Source organism: Apteryx mantelli, chromosome 4 (assembly GCF_036417845.1).
Source record: "Apteryx mantelli isolate bAptMan1 chromosome 4, bAptMan1.hap1, whole genome shotgun sequence".
NCBI classification, from domain to species: Eukaryota; Metazoa; Chordata; class Aves; order Apterygiformes; family Apterygidae; genus Apteryx; species Apteryx mantelli.
In genome coordinates, this window is record NC_089981.1 from 20,969,674 (window position 1) to 20,984,982 (window position 15,309).

At 43.8% G+C, this 15,309-nt stretch overlaps 1 protein-coding gene across 2 annotated transcripts in view; it reads right to left on the minus strand.

Moving 5' to 3' along the window:
- Positions 1-4,838: 4,838 nt before the first annotated feature.
- The window catches only part of LRP5 (LDL receptor related protein 5), a 170,439-nt gene continuing 159,968 nt past the window's right edge, over positions 4,839-15,309 (minus strand). The window contains exons 19-23 of one of the 2 annotated variants that reach the window (XM_067295934.1): positions 15,137-15,247; positions 11,885-12,121; positions 9,238-9,377; positions 6,164-6,261; positions 4,839-5,549 (exon numbers count right to left, since the gene is read on the minus strand). In XM_067295934.1, coding sequence (XP_067152035.1) covers positions 5,288-5,549; positions 6,164-6,261; positions 9,238-9,377; positions 11,885-12,121; positions 15,137-15,247 — 848 coding nt within the window. In that variant the 3' untranslated portion in view covers positions 4,839-5,287. Of the gene's footprint in view, positions 5,550-6,163; positions 6,262-9,237; positions 9,378-11,875; positions 12,122-15,136; positions 15,248-15,309 lie in introns of both variants that reach the window. The other variant, XM_067295933.1, reaches the window with a different exon arrangement.

The window sequence follows — 15,309 nt, forward strand, 5'->3', positions numbered from 1 at the left end:
TGTCAGGATCTCTGTATAAATCAAAGCCGAATGTCCCTCCCTTGGTGGAGCAGCCACCCCAGCGACGTGCGGGAGGGCCGGCGCGGGAGAAGACTTCTCGATTTGGAGGAAGGTGCGTCAGTGGCAGCATTTGCTTTTCAGGGAAGTGAATGCAGGTGAAGCAGCCCGTCACTTGCTGCAGCTGGCAGACTTGCTTTCCTTCTCTTGTAACTCAGTCTAGACGTCTTCTCTGCACTTGTTTGGCCAACGCGAAACACCCCCTTGGTGAGACCTTCCGTCCGGCAGGAGCTTGGGTCTGTGCTGGTGGGGGGAAGCAAGCTCGACTCGCCAGGTCGGCCGCGATCAGCTCTGCGACTGGCGCTGGGAGCGGCCAGGACCCGGCGGCGCGCGGGCAGGGGGACGTGGCGCGGGCCGTCAGCGTGCCGCCGCTTGGAGTTTGGGGGCGCTTCTTGTGAAACGTGGAAGCCACCTGGGTCAGACTGCTTTCCATCATTCCTGTCAGCAGGCTTAACACTGATTTAATACTGATTTCTCCTTTCTCGCCCCAGGGAATATGATCTTATGTGAAAAGGCCCACAAAGTAGTACAACCTCAAAATAAACAACTTAAAAAAAACAACCCCCCTACCCTTTACCAAACCAACCACCCTTTAAAGTACAAAAACTTTAGTAAGTGTTCACAGGAAGTAGAGCTAGAAGACATGACAAGATTAAAAATATTTGTGTATATTAATATTCCATTTAACATGTGGTAAATAGCCTTAAGCTGTTTAGCTAAACTCACAATAGCTGAAGAAAGGGTTTTTTCCATTTAATGATGAACAGAAACTGTTGCAGTACATGAGGGAACAGCTGCAGCAGAACCGGCAGACACCTCTCAGCCTCTGGGACTCAACCTTCCCCCAGGCTTTTACAGACAAGTCAAACTTCCAGCGCGCGCTGTGCTCAAAATTCATTTAAACACAGAAACAACTGAATAACTGATCTGTAAATGACTGCCATCTTTGACGCTGGCTTGTCTAAGGCTCAGACCAAACATGGAAATTTATACCATGTCCCTCAGCACTGTAACAGCAAAAATGTTATTTCTAATTCAGGGCTCCATGCCAAGCACTCTTGTGTGTTATTAATTACTGGGAACATACCTGCCTTCTGTTTTCATTTCCTGACATTAATGGAGATCGCTTGTAGCACAATTATAAGCACAGCTACTCATTCGGACTGACTTGACGTATACCCCGTCAAAGTGACTGACACCAGAAGAGATCTGCTTCTGAATACGCTTGAAGCAAACAAGACGCGCAGCTTAGGTGAAGTCTGCCTGACCACGCTTGTAAAGGACTGGGATCCACAGGGGAGCACTTGCATCCTTTGCGAGCCAGAGACATCAAGGTATATTAAAAATCAAACCTATGATTCAAAAAGGAGAAACATGGTTCCACTCATTTCAGCCTACTTCTTTGGACCTGGCTGTGATGGCGCGGTCTCATTTTTAGACCTGGGGTGTTAGGTACTATGACACTATTGTAAAGAAAATACCACAACTTGTCATATGAACAAATTTAGCCTAATCTTTGCTTTAGTGCTCTTCAGAGTTCCCTCCAGACAGAGGGAAGTTGAAACAGAAAGACGGTAGAGACAGCGCTAGCAAAGTTTTCCCAGAATCATCCAGCAGTAGTGGAACAAGTTTATTATGGACATTGCAAACTGCAGGGTGCAGCGGCTGTTGGCCAGTCTAGCTCGAGCAGAGCAAAGCTATAATTTACCCGAGTCTTTGCTTGGAATTCAAAGTTACTTCACTCCTGAAGATCCTGACTTACAAGTCTGCCCATTTTCCTTACAGCTCACACTGCTGCTACCTCTGTGCTGCAGTTAGGACAAAGTCCCCAGGAGACGAGAGGACCTGAGTAGCCGCTTTCATGACTGAGCTGGAAGACAGGTAAGCTGCTTGCTGCTCGGAAATCTGTCCCTTAAATTTAACACGGAATCAACCACACACTTTGCCCATTATCAGCAGCTATGAGCTGCTTCAAGTGCTAATAAACAATCACAATGAGCACAGAAAATATTTGAATAAACCAATTTAAGTACTCACAAGCTCAAGCAGATAATCCAAACAAATCTCAGGGAAGAACTTGTATAAAATTTCAATCCGCTTTCTCATAGCACACTTTTGCACTAGTAAACCTATGCATAAGACCCACCAAAACATAACTTTTCCCCATTTTATTTCCTGTTCAACCCGGAACTGCCACAACTTGTCATTTGCATGCAATAAGTCTATCTAACTCTTTCCCCCATCCTGATACAGAAGAAAACAGCATCCAGTTTCTAAGCTTTAGCCTGAAAGTTCACAGGATGCAAACCACAGCTTACCAGGAACACACAGAGTGTATTTCTGGAGAGCGAAGTGACTCCTCTTACTCAAATAGATGGTCTTTTCTGGCACCAGAAGTGCAGTAACCCTTTTAAAGCGTATCGAGTCTACCAGTTCCAAGCCAGTATTACGGAGTGGTGTGGGGCTTAGATCCTGATCGCCAACCACAGGTGTTTCACATGAGGTAATTTCTCAGCCAATGCCAGCAGCAAGAGGCTCTGAATGTCCAAATGAAATTAAAAACTGTACACATTAATTCATCCTGTTCAGCCAAAAGCGCCTCCTACCTTCTGAATACCTAAGGTCCAAAAGAGCTTGACCCTCAAGACAGCTTAGCTCTCAGTAAGACTGCTAATTTTCTTGTGCTCAACTCCAAACTTTGTAATAGGATACGAGTCTTCAGATAAAGCAGTTAAGATTGTTACGATGATCAGTGGTGTAAGGAAAAAAAAAAAGTACTTTTGCATCCAGTGTCATCACAGGAACACAGGAAAATTAATGTGCCGCATTCTTTAAACTATAACTGTAACATGAAACAACTAAAATAATGAATTCGTTATACCTGGTGAATAGTTACCATGCACAAAGTTAAATATGACATGTGAAATTGGACTACAAACTGCTGTAGTGCAGAACAAGCATTCCTTTATATGATGGATGCGATACATAAAATATCCTGTGCACCTATATTCGTAATTTGACTGAAACACGATCACATGAAAAGTGCTCTTTTGTTTCACCAAATCATGATCTCCCAAGTCACTCTGAGATTAACAAAGTACAACCATGTCACTCCTGGCATGCTGCAGAATTACTTATGTTGACAGGGGATGGGGGAAGATAACTCATCCTTAAACTCCAATACTGTATTCTCCAGTACCGTATTTTTCTCCATGCAAAACTCAGGCATCTCTGTGCTGCATCTCAATCTCAGAAGCGAACCAACGAACCTTACGCGTGAAGGTAATGAAAGCTACTTAAAGAGTTTTAATAACACACCGGTGACGACACATCCTGCGCTGGGACAACGAAGGCAGGACGAGCAGAACTGGACTAACAAATCGGAAAACCCAGGCGGGATCAGAACGCTGTGGTCCCGGCCCCTCCACCGCCAGGAACAAAGACCTCTGGCCTGGGGTTGCGGGCTTCCTCTGAAGTGCTCTCAAAAGACTTGCTAAAAAAAAAAACCACGACTCAAACCAAATACAATTTAAGTTCAAAAAAGAACGTTTTCATTGTTGCCAGCAATATTAAGGCTGTCAAAGGCCCAACACATCTGTTATGCAGCAGCTGCAGGAACAGGTGCAGGTCTGCGTATTCAGACCTTCCCTCTGATGTCTCCAACAGGCATTCGCGTTATCAGCACCAGAGCTGAATTTATACAGTACTCGAGGCCTTTTGTTACAGCAAGAGGGGAGTCAAAGCAAAAATTGCTGTTCTGTATTGTGAAGGAGACTGATGCTAGCCCCCGTGCCCAAGGGGGCTTTCGGTAAGGTTGCACAAGCACTTTACTCATCATGGTGTCCTGATGTTGCAGCAGTTTGTAAAAGAGTTTCTTTCTTTCTTTCTTTTTTTTTTTTAAGGACAGTTAGAAGTATTTTGTCTCCTTTCCTTTCTCCCTATGCTTTCTCTATTTGTAAACTGAACTCATTTTTTGATAAATTTTCATGAAACCACAGCTGAATTGTTTGAATGGCATGGATTTTGTTTTTGAGCTAGGCAGATACCATTTTCTACACACATCAACTACAAACCAAACACCTTTCCTCATTTAAATGAACAAAAGCGACCATATCGTTCTGCTTTGGGAAATGGGCATCTGAAGTGAAGCAATTCACCGATCGGTTGGAGCAGCTCAGAGATGCAACCGAGTGAATTGATGGACTTCTGGGAAAAAGAGCTGCCGCTGCCTTTCGAGATGGAGCTGACCCTGACGGCACCTGCCTGGATGGTCACTACAGCCTCTCCAGGAAGCGGCCGCTGGAGAGGCCGAAGGAGCTTGCTTTCGTCACACCAAAACAGTGAGGCTAACCAACGCCATAGTTTGTCAAGCGTTTCTTGCAGCTTCGATACCGCTTTGAACTTGTGCCGTGCTCCCACCTGCCGGTCAGTACGACCACTTCTGCAGCCTTGCGCGGGCTCAGACCGGGGAGCGCGCTGGCGATAAAGCCGCCTGGTTACCTCTTTAGCCTGAATCAGCTCCAGGACTGGCCACGCAAGGAGCTGCGCTGGCACGAGCTGGGGCGCGATGCCGGTGGGCCTGGTTCAGCTGGAAGGCATGGCCAGAAGCAGCTCTTCCAGTCTGATGCTGAGCAAACGGCGGGGCACGTTCAAAAGCCAGGTCCCAGTACACAAGCGCTGCTGGGAAGCATTTAGCTCCCTCGCAACCAGGAGCATCCGAGGGGGGGATTCTTGGCATGTTTTGCTCCCAGGGGTGCAGAGGGGGATGAGACATAGTGACAAATAATTTTTATTTAAAAGTGTTTTTTTCCCCTCTGGGAATAATCTTAGTCTTTCTTTAGCTTGCTCCTCCCACAAGCCCCTTCTCTTTCTTTTCTCACATTAATAAACAGAATTACATATACTTTACAAGTAAAAAGGTGACTTAAAAAAAATGCAAAAAGGCTCAACATTCCCTCCCCAAATGCTTTGGAGATTAAGTCACTTTCATGACTTCAATTCAAAACAGCAAATATGGCACAAAAGAATGGAAATTAAGTTAAAAAAATCAATTTTATAAATATTCTTCCTCTGTACAATTTTTCACAGCCCCATCCCTCCCACCCATTTTTATTCACATTTCTTTTCTTTTTAAAATTCCCACCCCTATTTATTTTTAAATCATAAAATATATATATTTTAAATCTGTTCATATTTAAAAATATTTACAGGAAAGTTCCTTCTGTTGAGGTCATGAGGAGTCTGTACAAGGAGAGGGCGGAGGGGGATAGAGGTGGAAATAGCTTCGCTCCGTGGCAGGAGACGGGGGGCAGCTCTCTTCTGCCGACATGTACTGGCTGCGAGGTGTTGGGGGAGGGGGATAAGGGTCCGAGTCTGAATTTAAATCAATGTAGTACTTGTTGGCCTTCCAGCGACTTGTCGTGTAGTCGCTGTCACACACGTCTGTGCTGCACGGGGTTGTGGGTGGAGCTATCCCTCGTATAAGGTATGGTCTGCAAAAAAAAACGGGGGGGGGGGGAAGCATCTGCATTAATTGCAATTTGGGGAATAAAGAAAGAAAAAGATTGCAAATGAATGGTGGTGCTTTCACAGGAACCCAACAAGGGGGAGTGCTTGAACTGCGTTAAATTTGAATGGCATGGCTACCCTCAGCATGCTCAACGGCCAGCCTCTGGCCAAAGCAGACCTGTGATTTGGACAGCCGGAGAGGACCACTGTGACCATTCAGCCCAGCCACTAACGACCAGCAAACTGAGCGACCCATCAAAGAGTCTTGATCCATGCTTGATGTACTGAACGGAAAACACTACCTTTCTCTACACTGGATGCTTAGTGACCGTTAAATAGCTATATAATCTATTTATATTGCATTCTTAATCAGCAACACTGTACTGATAAGCATCAAACCCTGGTGTGTCAAAATTAGAACACATATAAAGCCAATGTTTAACATGGCAACTGGAATATGTCCATTCAAATGGTCATTTATCAAGAGAGGGGAAAGTTGTTTTCTTTTTTAACAAGGTAAAGTCTGAACAAGAACATTTACTTAATATCCAGAACGAAAGGACAGAAAAAGCACCAAACCTCCTCGTCTGAGCCATACCTGTAAGATCTCGTGGTTGAAGGAATGTTTGAGGAGTAGAACATCTCTGTGTTATACAGGGAGCGATCAGTCGCTGGGGAAGGAGGTGGATTCAAGATCTAGGAAGATTAAGAACAAGCAGTGCAAAAGTTTGGGTTAATTCTAAAACTCTCTTTATTTTTAAAATATTATTTATGCCTTAAACAGGTGACTCATCTCATCCTTACTTTAGCTTCCTCTCTTCGCAGCTTGGATGGATTAATGCATTTTTAGAAGTCAGAGAAATTCATTCTGACTCTTTTCCCTGGGCTTACGTACACTGCCGGTCTTATAAGTTTTCACAGTAGGAATTATTCCTCCTTACCACATAAGAGCCATGTCCGTTGTTACACAGGAAGGGTGGAGTAAAGCGGGAAAATGAACCCAGTTCTGCTGAATCTCAATGCAGTTCCTTGGACATAAGGGCTGACCTCATCCACAGCAGATGCTAATAGGAAGCAAAGGCTGCTCCATCCGCAGCCCCTAAACATACCCCTATCAATATAGGGTCAGGAGGCCAACTTCCTTTGCAATAACTAATAGGACTCCGTCCTTCCCTGAACACTTCCTTTCTGCTGCCCTTACATAAACATATCATTTTGGCAAAGTTAGCAATGCAAAGAGCCCAGCAGCTACAAATAGTTATAACTTGCCCTAGCCTGCGTGCGCACATACACAGTAATCCTTACACCTATGAAAACGGTTTATTATGCTTCAAGAAAAATGCAGCGCTCTAGGGTTTGTTCTTCCCCACCTCATAAATAAGGAACTTTGCTTATCACCCAGGAAGCAGAATCGCTGGCACGGCCAGCAGGACGTTGGCCTGAACCCAAGGAGGGCGCTTTCTCGCTTCCAGCGCAGAGCACGAAGCAGCGCTGCTGCTGACGTGGGCGTCTCGTACGCGGCCTGTCCAGGGCTGAGCCCCGGCCTGCCGTAGCGACCGCATCCTTCCTCTGCCTGTGCCCTTCTCTCGTAATAGCCTAAGATTGCTGGAGGAGGGACGACCCTTTTGGTCAGCACTGTGCAACATGCAGCGTAATGATTCCTGGCCATTAAGTTGAGCTCGTGTTGCCTACAATAATGCCGATGATACTAGCAACACTGACAAGCCCTGCGTCCAGGTTGAGGAGAGGGGAGACAAGCTCGAATATCACATACTGCCAGCTGTGGCAATGATGAGTAATTGCCCCAGGAGTATTTTCCAGAAGTCCTCCTCCTTGGAGGGACACTTGCATGCTACTCCTGGCTCTTCTCCTCCTAGTGCCTGAGCTGCATCAACGCACCACTTGACACTGAGATGAAATACAGCAAACAGCATCAGTCAGGATGCCCGTGGCCAAGTTCTCAGATAACCAAACTGGCATAGCTCCACATCAACTCCTCCCTAGTCTTCATCCTCTGCCAAGGACCACCCATCAACACCACCACCATGTGAGCTCAGTACCAGGAACAAATACAGAAGAGAAAAGCCAAGGCAGCTAGATGCTCAGATCTCCTCTTAATTATTGAAATAAAATTGGGTAATTAGCTACCAGGTAGAATTGACGAAAGTATCAGGATCAAGCAGTAACTTCAGTGGAGCAAAGGCTGCACAACAGCTTCCTTAGGAGAATCTGGCATGCTGCCCTTCCCAAAAAAAAGGCTGACACTATCCCTACAGGCCCCAGATCACATGGCCCTGAGAGGAAAACGCGGAAAAAGATTCCCAGTACCACAGGCAGGTTAGTTTAGGCCAGTAATCCAATGGAAGAACTGGATTTTTGGCCTGGCCAGATCCCATAGAATGGCAGAAACAGATCAGCTCTTGGGCTTCTTTGCTCTTTCAAGATTTACATAAGTAAGTTTTTTCTGTTAATCTGATTCAGTTTTTTCTATACATCCTTTTTAGCGTAGCACTGACAACACCAACCAGGTACTAGCATGAAACCGTTCAGTGAGTTACAGAGACGCTGGGGAAGCACGAGCCAAACTAAAGGCAGAAGCGAGGCAAGCTGCTGTGTTAGACTTCCAAACATCTGCTAATCTCAACGGCTTCTCTGAGAAGGTAACAAGGAATATAATCTAACCAATATTTCCTTATCAACAGATAAGCTCACCATCCCCTCTCCCCCTCTGAAGCAAAGGGGAGAGAGCACAGTTGCCACTGGGCAAAACACGGGCAATCAAAATGCCCATACATAACATAGCAGTTTACACGTAAGCACAGATGCAACATAGACCCACACACCATGTGGGCTCTCAGTTAAATACGATTGACAAAGCACCTCAGTTCCTCGCAGATTGACTGCAAGCTTGTGTAAACGGCAGAGTGAATGAATGTATTCCTAAGCAGCAGTGAGAAGAAAAACAACTGTATGACAAAATGCTGGCAACAGTAACCTTTGTACCTCTCTCCTACACATTTTCAGATCTTCTTTTCCATTTTTCCAACATCTTTCAAATTAATGAAACTCTGATTTGGGGACTAAAATTCTGTCACATCCAACAGTTCAAAAACATAAATGGGGACAAGATACAGCTGAAAAAACTCAAGCCCAGTAAGATATGCTGGTACCAGTGTTTTCTCCTTGTGCTCACGTTTGGTTTTCTGAATCAGCAATGAGCGCTTCAGATAAACTGCAAGCCAAGCTTATTTCTTATGCATTTTATTCCCACTCATGTCTTGCTGTCTTTTCATCCCCTGGGTGCCTGCAGCATATTGCGGTGCAAAATGGCATCGGGCCACTGACATCAGGGCTCACGAAGAGCAACAGAGGTGGCATTTTCAAGGGAGTCAGGACAGAAGAATGGCATTGCCCAGGAACAACCTAGCAGAGTATCACTCTAATAACAAAAAATTTTAGACGCCGTGTAGCATTGTGCGACACTGATGGGCTAAAACAAAGCCCTTGTGCTTTGGGTATTTGTGTGGGTATTGGGCTGGGCCTGTAGTTCACCAACAGTAGCTCCTAAGAGCAACCGTTATTAGCATTACATTTAGTCACACAACTTTTCATCTTCCTTTTCCTGTCAGAAGTGGGAGACACCTAACTCACGGGTATATTTTCAAGACGTACCTGTGGGTAGAAAGTGGCTTTTGTGCTGGACGAGCTACTAGAAGAGGCTCCGGTAACATGGTTTCTGTCATATAAGGGGGCACCGCTGCTTCCTCCCATGAGACTCATGGAGCTAATCATGGACTTTCCACAAGAGATGCCTGCAGCAAGACGGAAAGGAAACCACGGTTAGGTAAACCACAGTTTAATCTACCAGTACGAAACAAAAAACAGATCCTCAGCTTAGCAAACCCTTGGCAACTGTACCGGTTGTCACTCTGGAAATGATGTTTTATATAACAACTTCAGGATTACGAGGAACAACATATTTTCAGCTTGAAATTACATAAACAAAAAACCTCACCCCCAAACCGCCCATTGTCGCGCTACGGCCCTGAGCTCCCCCCAGACTGGTCTCACAGCCTGCTGAGACAGGAATCTCCAGAACAGTTGGTCCAAACTTTCCACCCGAGTTCTTAACTAAGAATTTTTTCCAATTAAACAAGCTTGGTCGTTTGCAAAAAGCATTATACATTGCACAAGAAAAATTCTTCATTTCCATGCAAAGAAATTCAATTGCAAGTATCTGAACAAGAAAAATGAATTATTTTTACTGAAAAAAAAAAAAATCACTGCTTAAACTGAAAACTGACAGAGGCAAAAGGAAGGAAACGTGGGGGATGGGAAAAAGGGAAGACAACATTCTCCAATCTGTTTAACACCAGCATGCACTTAAATCAGAGAATATATCAGCTTCTTCCTGTCAGTCTATTCAGTGCTCACACAAGAGTTTAGTTTGGAAGTTTGTGGAAATTTTTCAGACCCGGGAAGGGTTTATTATAAGCAAGGTGACTTTATTTTTGACAATCAGCCACACTGAGTAGCATTTCTCGTTTTTGAAAATGCTGTGTATTAGCAACCTACATCGTCTCTTGAGCATCAACATCAAGGTGAGATTTTGAGCTGTTGTAAATTGTCATAGCAACAACAGAGCCATGAAAATCTACTCTAGCTAGGTAAGAAAAAGCTAACAAATAGGAATGGGAATCAGAAATAACAGCTTACTTTAGCATATACAGAGGTACAAAGGAAGACCACTAAACAGAAATGCTTGCTTCAATTAAGAAAAATTTAGTGTGACATCCATATAAATTTAAAACATCACTGCAAAGATATCACCTGCAGAGATTTCATCTTCAAATCTTATTTCCAACCCCCAAAACCTCTCGATAACCATAAAACCATACTTGAAGGAGGAACAGCTGACCACAGTCATTAAGGCGCATGAAAGGGTAAACCTAAGCCGTATCTGGCTATTTTCAAAACCACGGCTAGAAGAAATTAATAGTTTGCACATTCAAAAACTTGTCATATAGGAAGAAGTGCCACATTTTTTCATTTGTCTTTAAGCTTATCCTGTATCTGATTTTCAGCTGACGGGAAAAAGCAGACTCCAAGCGCTCAGCAGAGCTACAGATTTCTTGTATTCTGACCCCGTCTGGCAGGTTTACAGGAGACCATTTACTTTGCAAATTTCTGAATAATTTGAAGAAACGCTCTTTCTCTCCAGAGCTTTGTATTTAAGAATCTGCTATTTCCTCTGTGAAATGTATATTTTACATTCGTAAATGATGTATTTTAAATTAAGTGTTTACTTTGATGTCTACATGAGGTTCCTGAGCTGTTATTTGTTAGCTGAACATCCCGCGTGCTTTAAGTCCTCCTGCTATCTCAATGTAGTAGCTGCACGCGCTTCTCTGAATGCATGTTTTGATTCCTGTGTGAGGCAGAGGAGCATGTTTTACAGATGAGAGAAGCATTCTCAGAGAGAATAAACACTTTGTCAAAAAACAAACAGGAAATCTGTCTCCGAGATGGACTAAACCAAAGGGGATGTTTTCATTGCAGAGACACTTAGCCAGACTGCAAAACCACACCCAGACTGCTTGTGTTCTTGCGCGTATTCTGTTACAGCTTCGAGGAGGGAGGTTTATTCCCTAGTTTTTGGTGTTACAGTAACCCGAGCTGCTCTTCACTTCTTTCCTCTGTGGAAGAACTTCTCTGTCCTGAGCCCCCGGGGGAAAGCTGTGCCAAGAACTGGGATGGAAGGACAGCTCTGGAGCTCTCACAGCAAAGCAAGATGTTTGCGGACAGGACAGAAACAAGGACATCTGAGTACAGCACATTGAGTACAAGATGCAGAGAGCTACTGAACAGAGCTCTCACTGCAACCCTAAACGGCGCAAGACCTTCTTAGCTTCCAACGTTGTGCGTAGCTCACACCTTCACAGCGTTTTGCAGGCCTTAGGTAAGAGGCACTATGCAAAACGCAGACTTCATTACGTACACCAGAATGAACTATTTAAAGGGGATATTTTCAAAGACAACATATTGTAGATTTCTGTCTTTTTAGGTATGTGAGCAGATGTAGTCTAGCACAAAAACGGGATTCAAAAAATCTGGCAAGGTGCCTAGTGAAAGGCACCTAATAGTTTTTGCAAATCGGACCCAAATGACAGATTTACACCAAAACCCCACAACAGCATGTCAGCAATCTCTAATTTGTGCCCTTTGAAATCCCACCTCTACAACTCCCAATAGCCTGTAAAACCCCAGATCCAGAAAATGTAATGGTATTGATTAGATGCAAGGTCCTTACCGTCCTTACCAGTAAAAGTGCCATGCTGAGAACTGCCCGGAGCAATGAAATTAAGTGGGACGTGAGGGGTGCCACTGACATACTCATGTGGAAAAGGGCTGTTGGGCCCGGCATAGCGCTGACACACTACTCGCTGGCAAACAAAATACATTCCTCCCATGACAAAAAGGGACAGTATTATACCAATGACGGGCCCAATGGCGCTGCTGTGTGGCTGTGGCTCATCTGAGGCTGGCTTTGTTTTTTCTGGAAAGAGGAAAAAGAAAGAGGAGGTCGTTAAACACAGGACGACGTATATGATGCTGCCCTGGAGCACGTGCAGCCAGTCAGCTCACAATGATTCACACAGTATCTCTGAAAGGTTTTGCATCAAACTCATGCATATATAACTCCATGTATTCTGAATTACTGCATTAAACTTCAGGCCTTCCATGCACAAAGAGCAGTATAAGCAAGGTCCTCTCTTTCTAGCAGTTCATCTCATAAGAGGATTGCTTTTAACACTTAAAACTTTTCTTTTCTTTTTTTTAAGAACAATTGCAAGCAATCATCTTAATGCAGTAATAGCCTGAAAAGTTTTCTTGTTTTCCCCTCTCAAATTACGTTGGTTAAAGATAAAGGATACTTAGAAACATTAAGTCCCTAATCAGAGAGGAATCTGGTCTCTCAAAAGCCACTGGGGCTAGCAATAATGTTAAAACACTGAAAGAATTTACTGGTAGGAGAGCAACAGTATATATCAAGCATTGGGTATCTTCCTAGCTAACATACCCCTGAAAATAGTGACATTTTAGGATGGAAAAGCATTCTAAATGACTTGCTTTCTAAAAAGAATAGTACAAATTGGGAGGAAAACACAATCCGTAATATCTTAAACACTTTCTACTTATTTCTTTTTCTCTGCACAGCACAGTTTTGAATAATAAAAAATGCTGCAGTATTTGAGATGAACTACATATCACATCTCCCACTGACTGTGGGTAACACGTTCCAAATTCTTGCCAAATAAACCTGACACTTCTATGTATTTTGCATGTAGGACATTCTCCAGCAAAAGAGATTTTTTTGTGTTGTTTGCACATTTATCATTTCCTTTATTTACACACAAATACACACAGATACATATAGGGGGTGTGTGTGTGTGTGTGTATTTATATATATATATTCATACACACACACACACATATATATATAAGTGTATGTGCACAAAGTAAAAGACTCAAAATAGACATGGCCAAGGCCTATAAGTTTTACATGATCAGCTCAACCTATAGATCCCCTTAGTGAAGTTTTAAAAAGTGAAATGGTTCATATACTATTCAAACCCTGGCTACCTAACATACATAATATTTCTCCAGTGATTCTGGAGAAAGATTTATGCCATCTTAGATGACTCTTGGATGGGAATGAAAAACAACTGAAATTAGAGAAGGAAGGTAAGGGAAATACAAAGATCTATGAATAAACTCTTAACAGCTCAGCATCAAGAATTCATTTCTGTCTTAAAGTCTTCATCTGCTTTTCACACTTATTAATGCAGGAAAGCTTTTATGTTAGCTAAGGATCTAACTTTTGATATCCAGATTGATTCAGACTATGAAGAAAGGGCAGTCAAAATTCAAACATATTCCCAACTTAAAATTCTCATTTTGGTAAAACCTGTCTTCTTTCGAATGCAAGAGCCTTACCTAGAAAGTAGCAATCATTTTTACTCCCTACTTGAGTTCTTTCCCTCAGTCAAGCAAGAAACCACAAGGGGCTCTGTCCCACAGAGAGATTCCAGAAGAGAAAGTCCTATGTCTACATAGAGACCCATTTAAATCAGTTAAGACCTATTTGCAGGACTGGACCCAAAATGCAAACAGGAAACCACTGCATTGGTTTGATAGCACAGAACTCTGCCAAATGCACAAAGAAAACAAACTAAAAAAACCCCCAGCAACTTTACAGGATCCAGGAAATTGGAGAGAATTGGGTGAGGGTCGTGAGATAAATGGAAGATGTGGGAGAAGCGTGAGAAGCACGTTCAGCCTGAAATTTCCAATGGGAGAGCTGAACAGATTCTTTTATTAAACTTCTCTTTTGGCCTCTTTTGTTAACCACTTGGGCTCTTTTCTCTTCAGTACTCCTGCTCATGCAATGTACCTTTCCTTGCTGTACCCCCCATGAGGATGGGGGGAAGAAACAAGGTTACACACTGGCCAGACCTGCTGACTCCTCCTCTCGTCCCAGCAAAATACCCTGCACTTGCACAGCACTCTGACAGCTCTCTTCCCAGCTTCAAAACCTGACAGACCTCTAAGGTATTAAAATTAAAAAAATAATTGCCAGGTATTAAAAACCTCGCAATTTGCCAGTGACCTAAAGGCAATATTATTAAGCATGTGCAACATTTTTCTATGCAAACCCAACACATGCTATCAGTTTAGAATGAATTACAGAGAGACTGGCACCTCTGTTACCTTTGTTCTGGAATGCTACGTTCCAGCTCGGTTTTGCTAAACCCCTCGTGAGCTACCACACGCTCCCTTCGTCTGCCCCACTGCCCGAGAGCTTCATGCACCAGGCACCCAGCTGGGGCAAAAAGATGGTCCCACTTAGTCACCCAGATGAACCCAGCTACAGACTAAGAGCAAAAATTCAGAACTGTTTTCAGTGTCCCTGTAACTTGCATATACCTACTGCCATGGACCATTCTGTCCAGAAAAATCAAGGTCTCTTCTGGTCTCCTGAAGCACAGGCAGGAAAAGAATACAAGCTTGTGAGACACTTGCTCACTGCCTGCTAGTTCCTCCCCATAATTAACCCCCAGCTTGATCCTGTAATTGCAGTGGATAGGGCTGCATATTTTAAAAGTCGTCCCAAGCTTGGCAGCAGCTCTGCAAGTTCCAAGACACCCAGCAAACTGAAACCAGGTCCCTCAGGGCATGGATCTGAAAGCATAGCCATAAATCAAAACAAGGCAGTTGTTGCATCCCATACAGCATTTTAGAACTAGCCTGAACTGAAATCTAGATGTTACTTGATCTTCACTACTGCTGCTACTGCCTTATCTTGAATAATGGCACTATGGACTTGCTGCACCTCACACTCCTTTTTCTGCACAGACCAAATCATCTTGAAAGAGCATGTCAACTACAACTGTGAGTGTCCACCAAGATTCACTGGCTCTCCTAAAGGAGTATTGCTACGCAGAGAGCGGGGCAAGGATGCAAGACGTTACGCCAGGACACAGAGCATTTGAATCTCAAGACATCTCACCACACATGAGCTCGTCCGAACCATCAATGCAATCTGGAAAGGAGTCGCACTGTTGCTTCAGGAGGATGCACTGGCCACTGGCACATCGGAACTGATTGGGTAGACAGATTGCTGCACGGAAAGACAGAAAAGATTAATTACTACTTGCATGGGAGCATTTGGGCCTCTTAAGA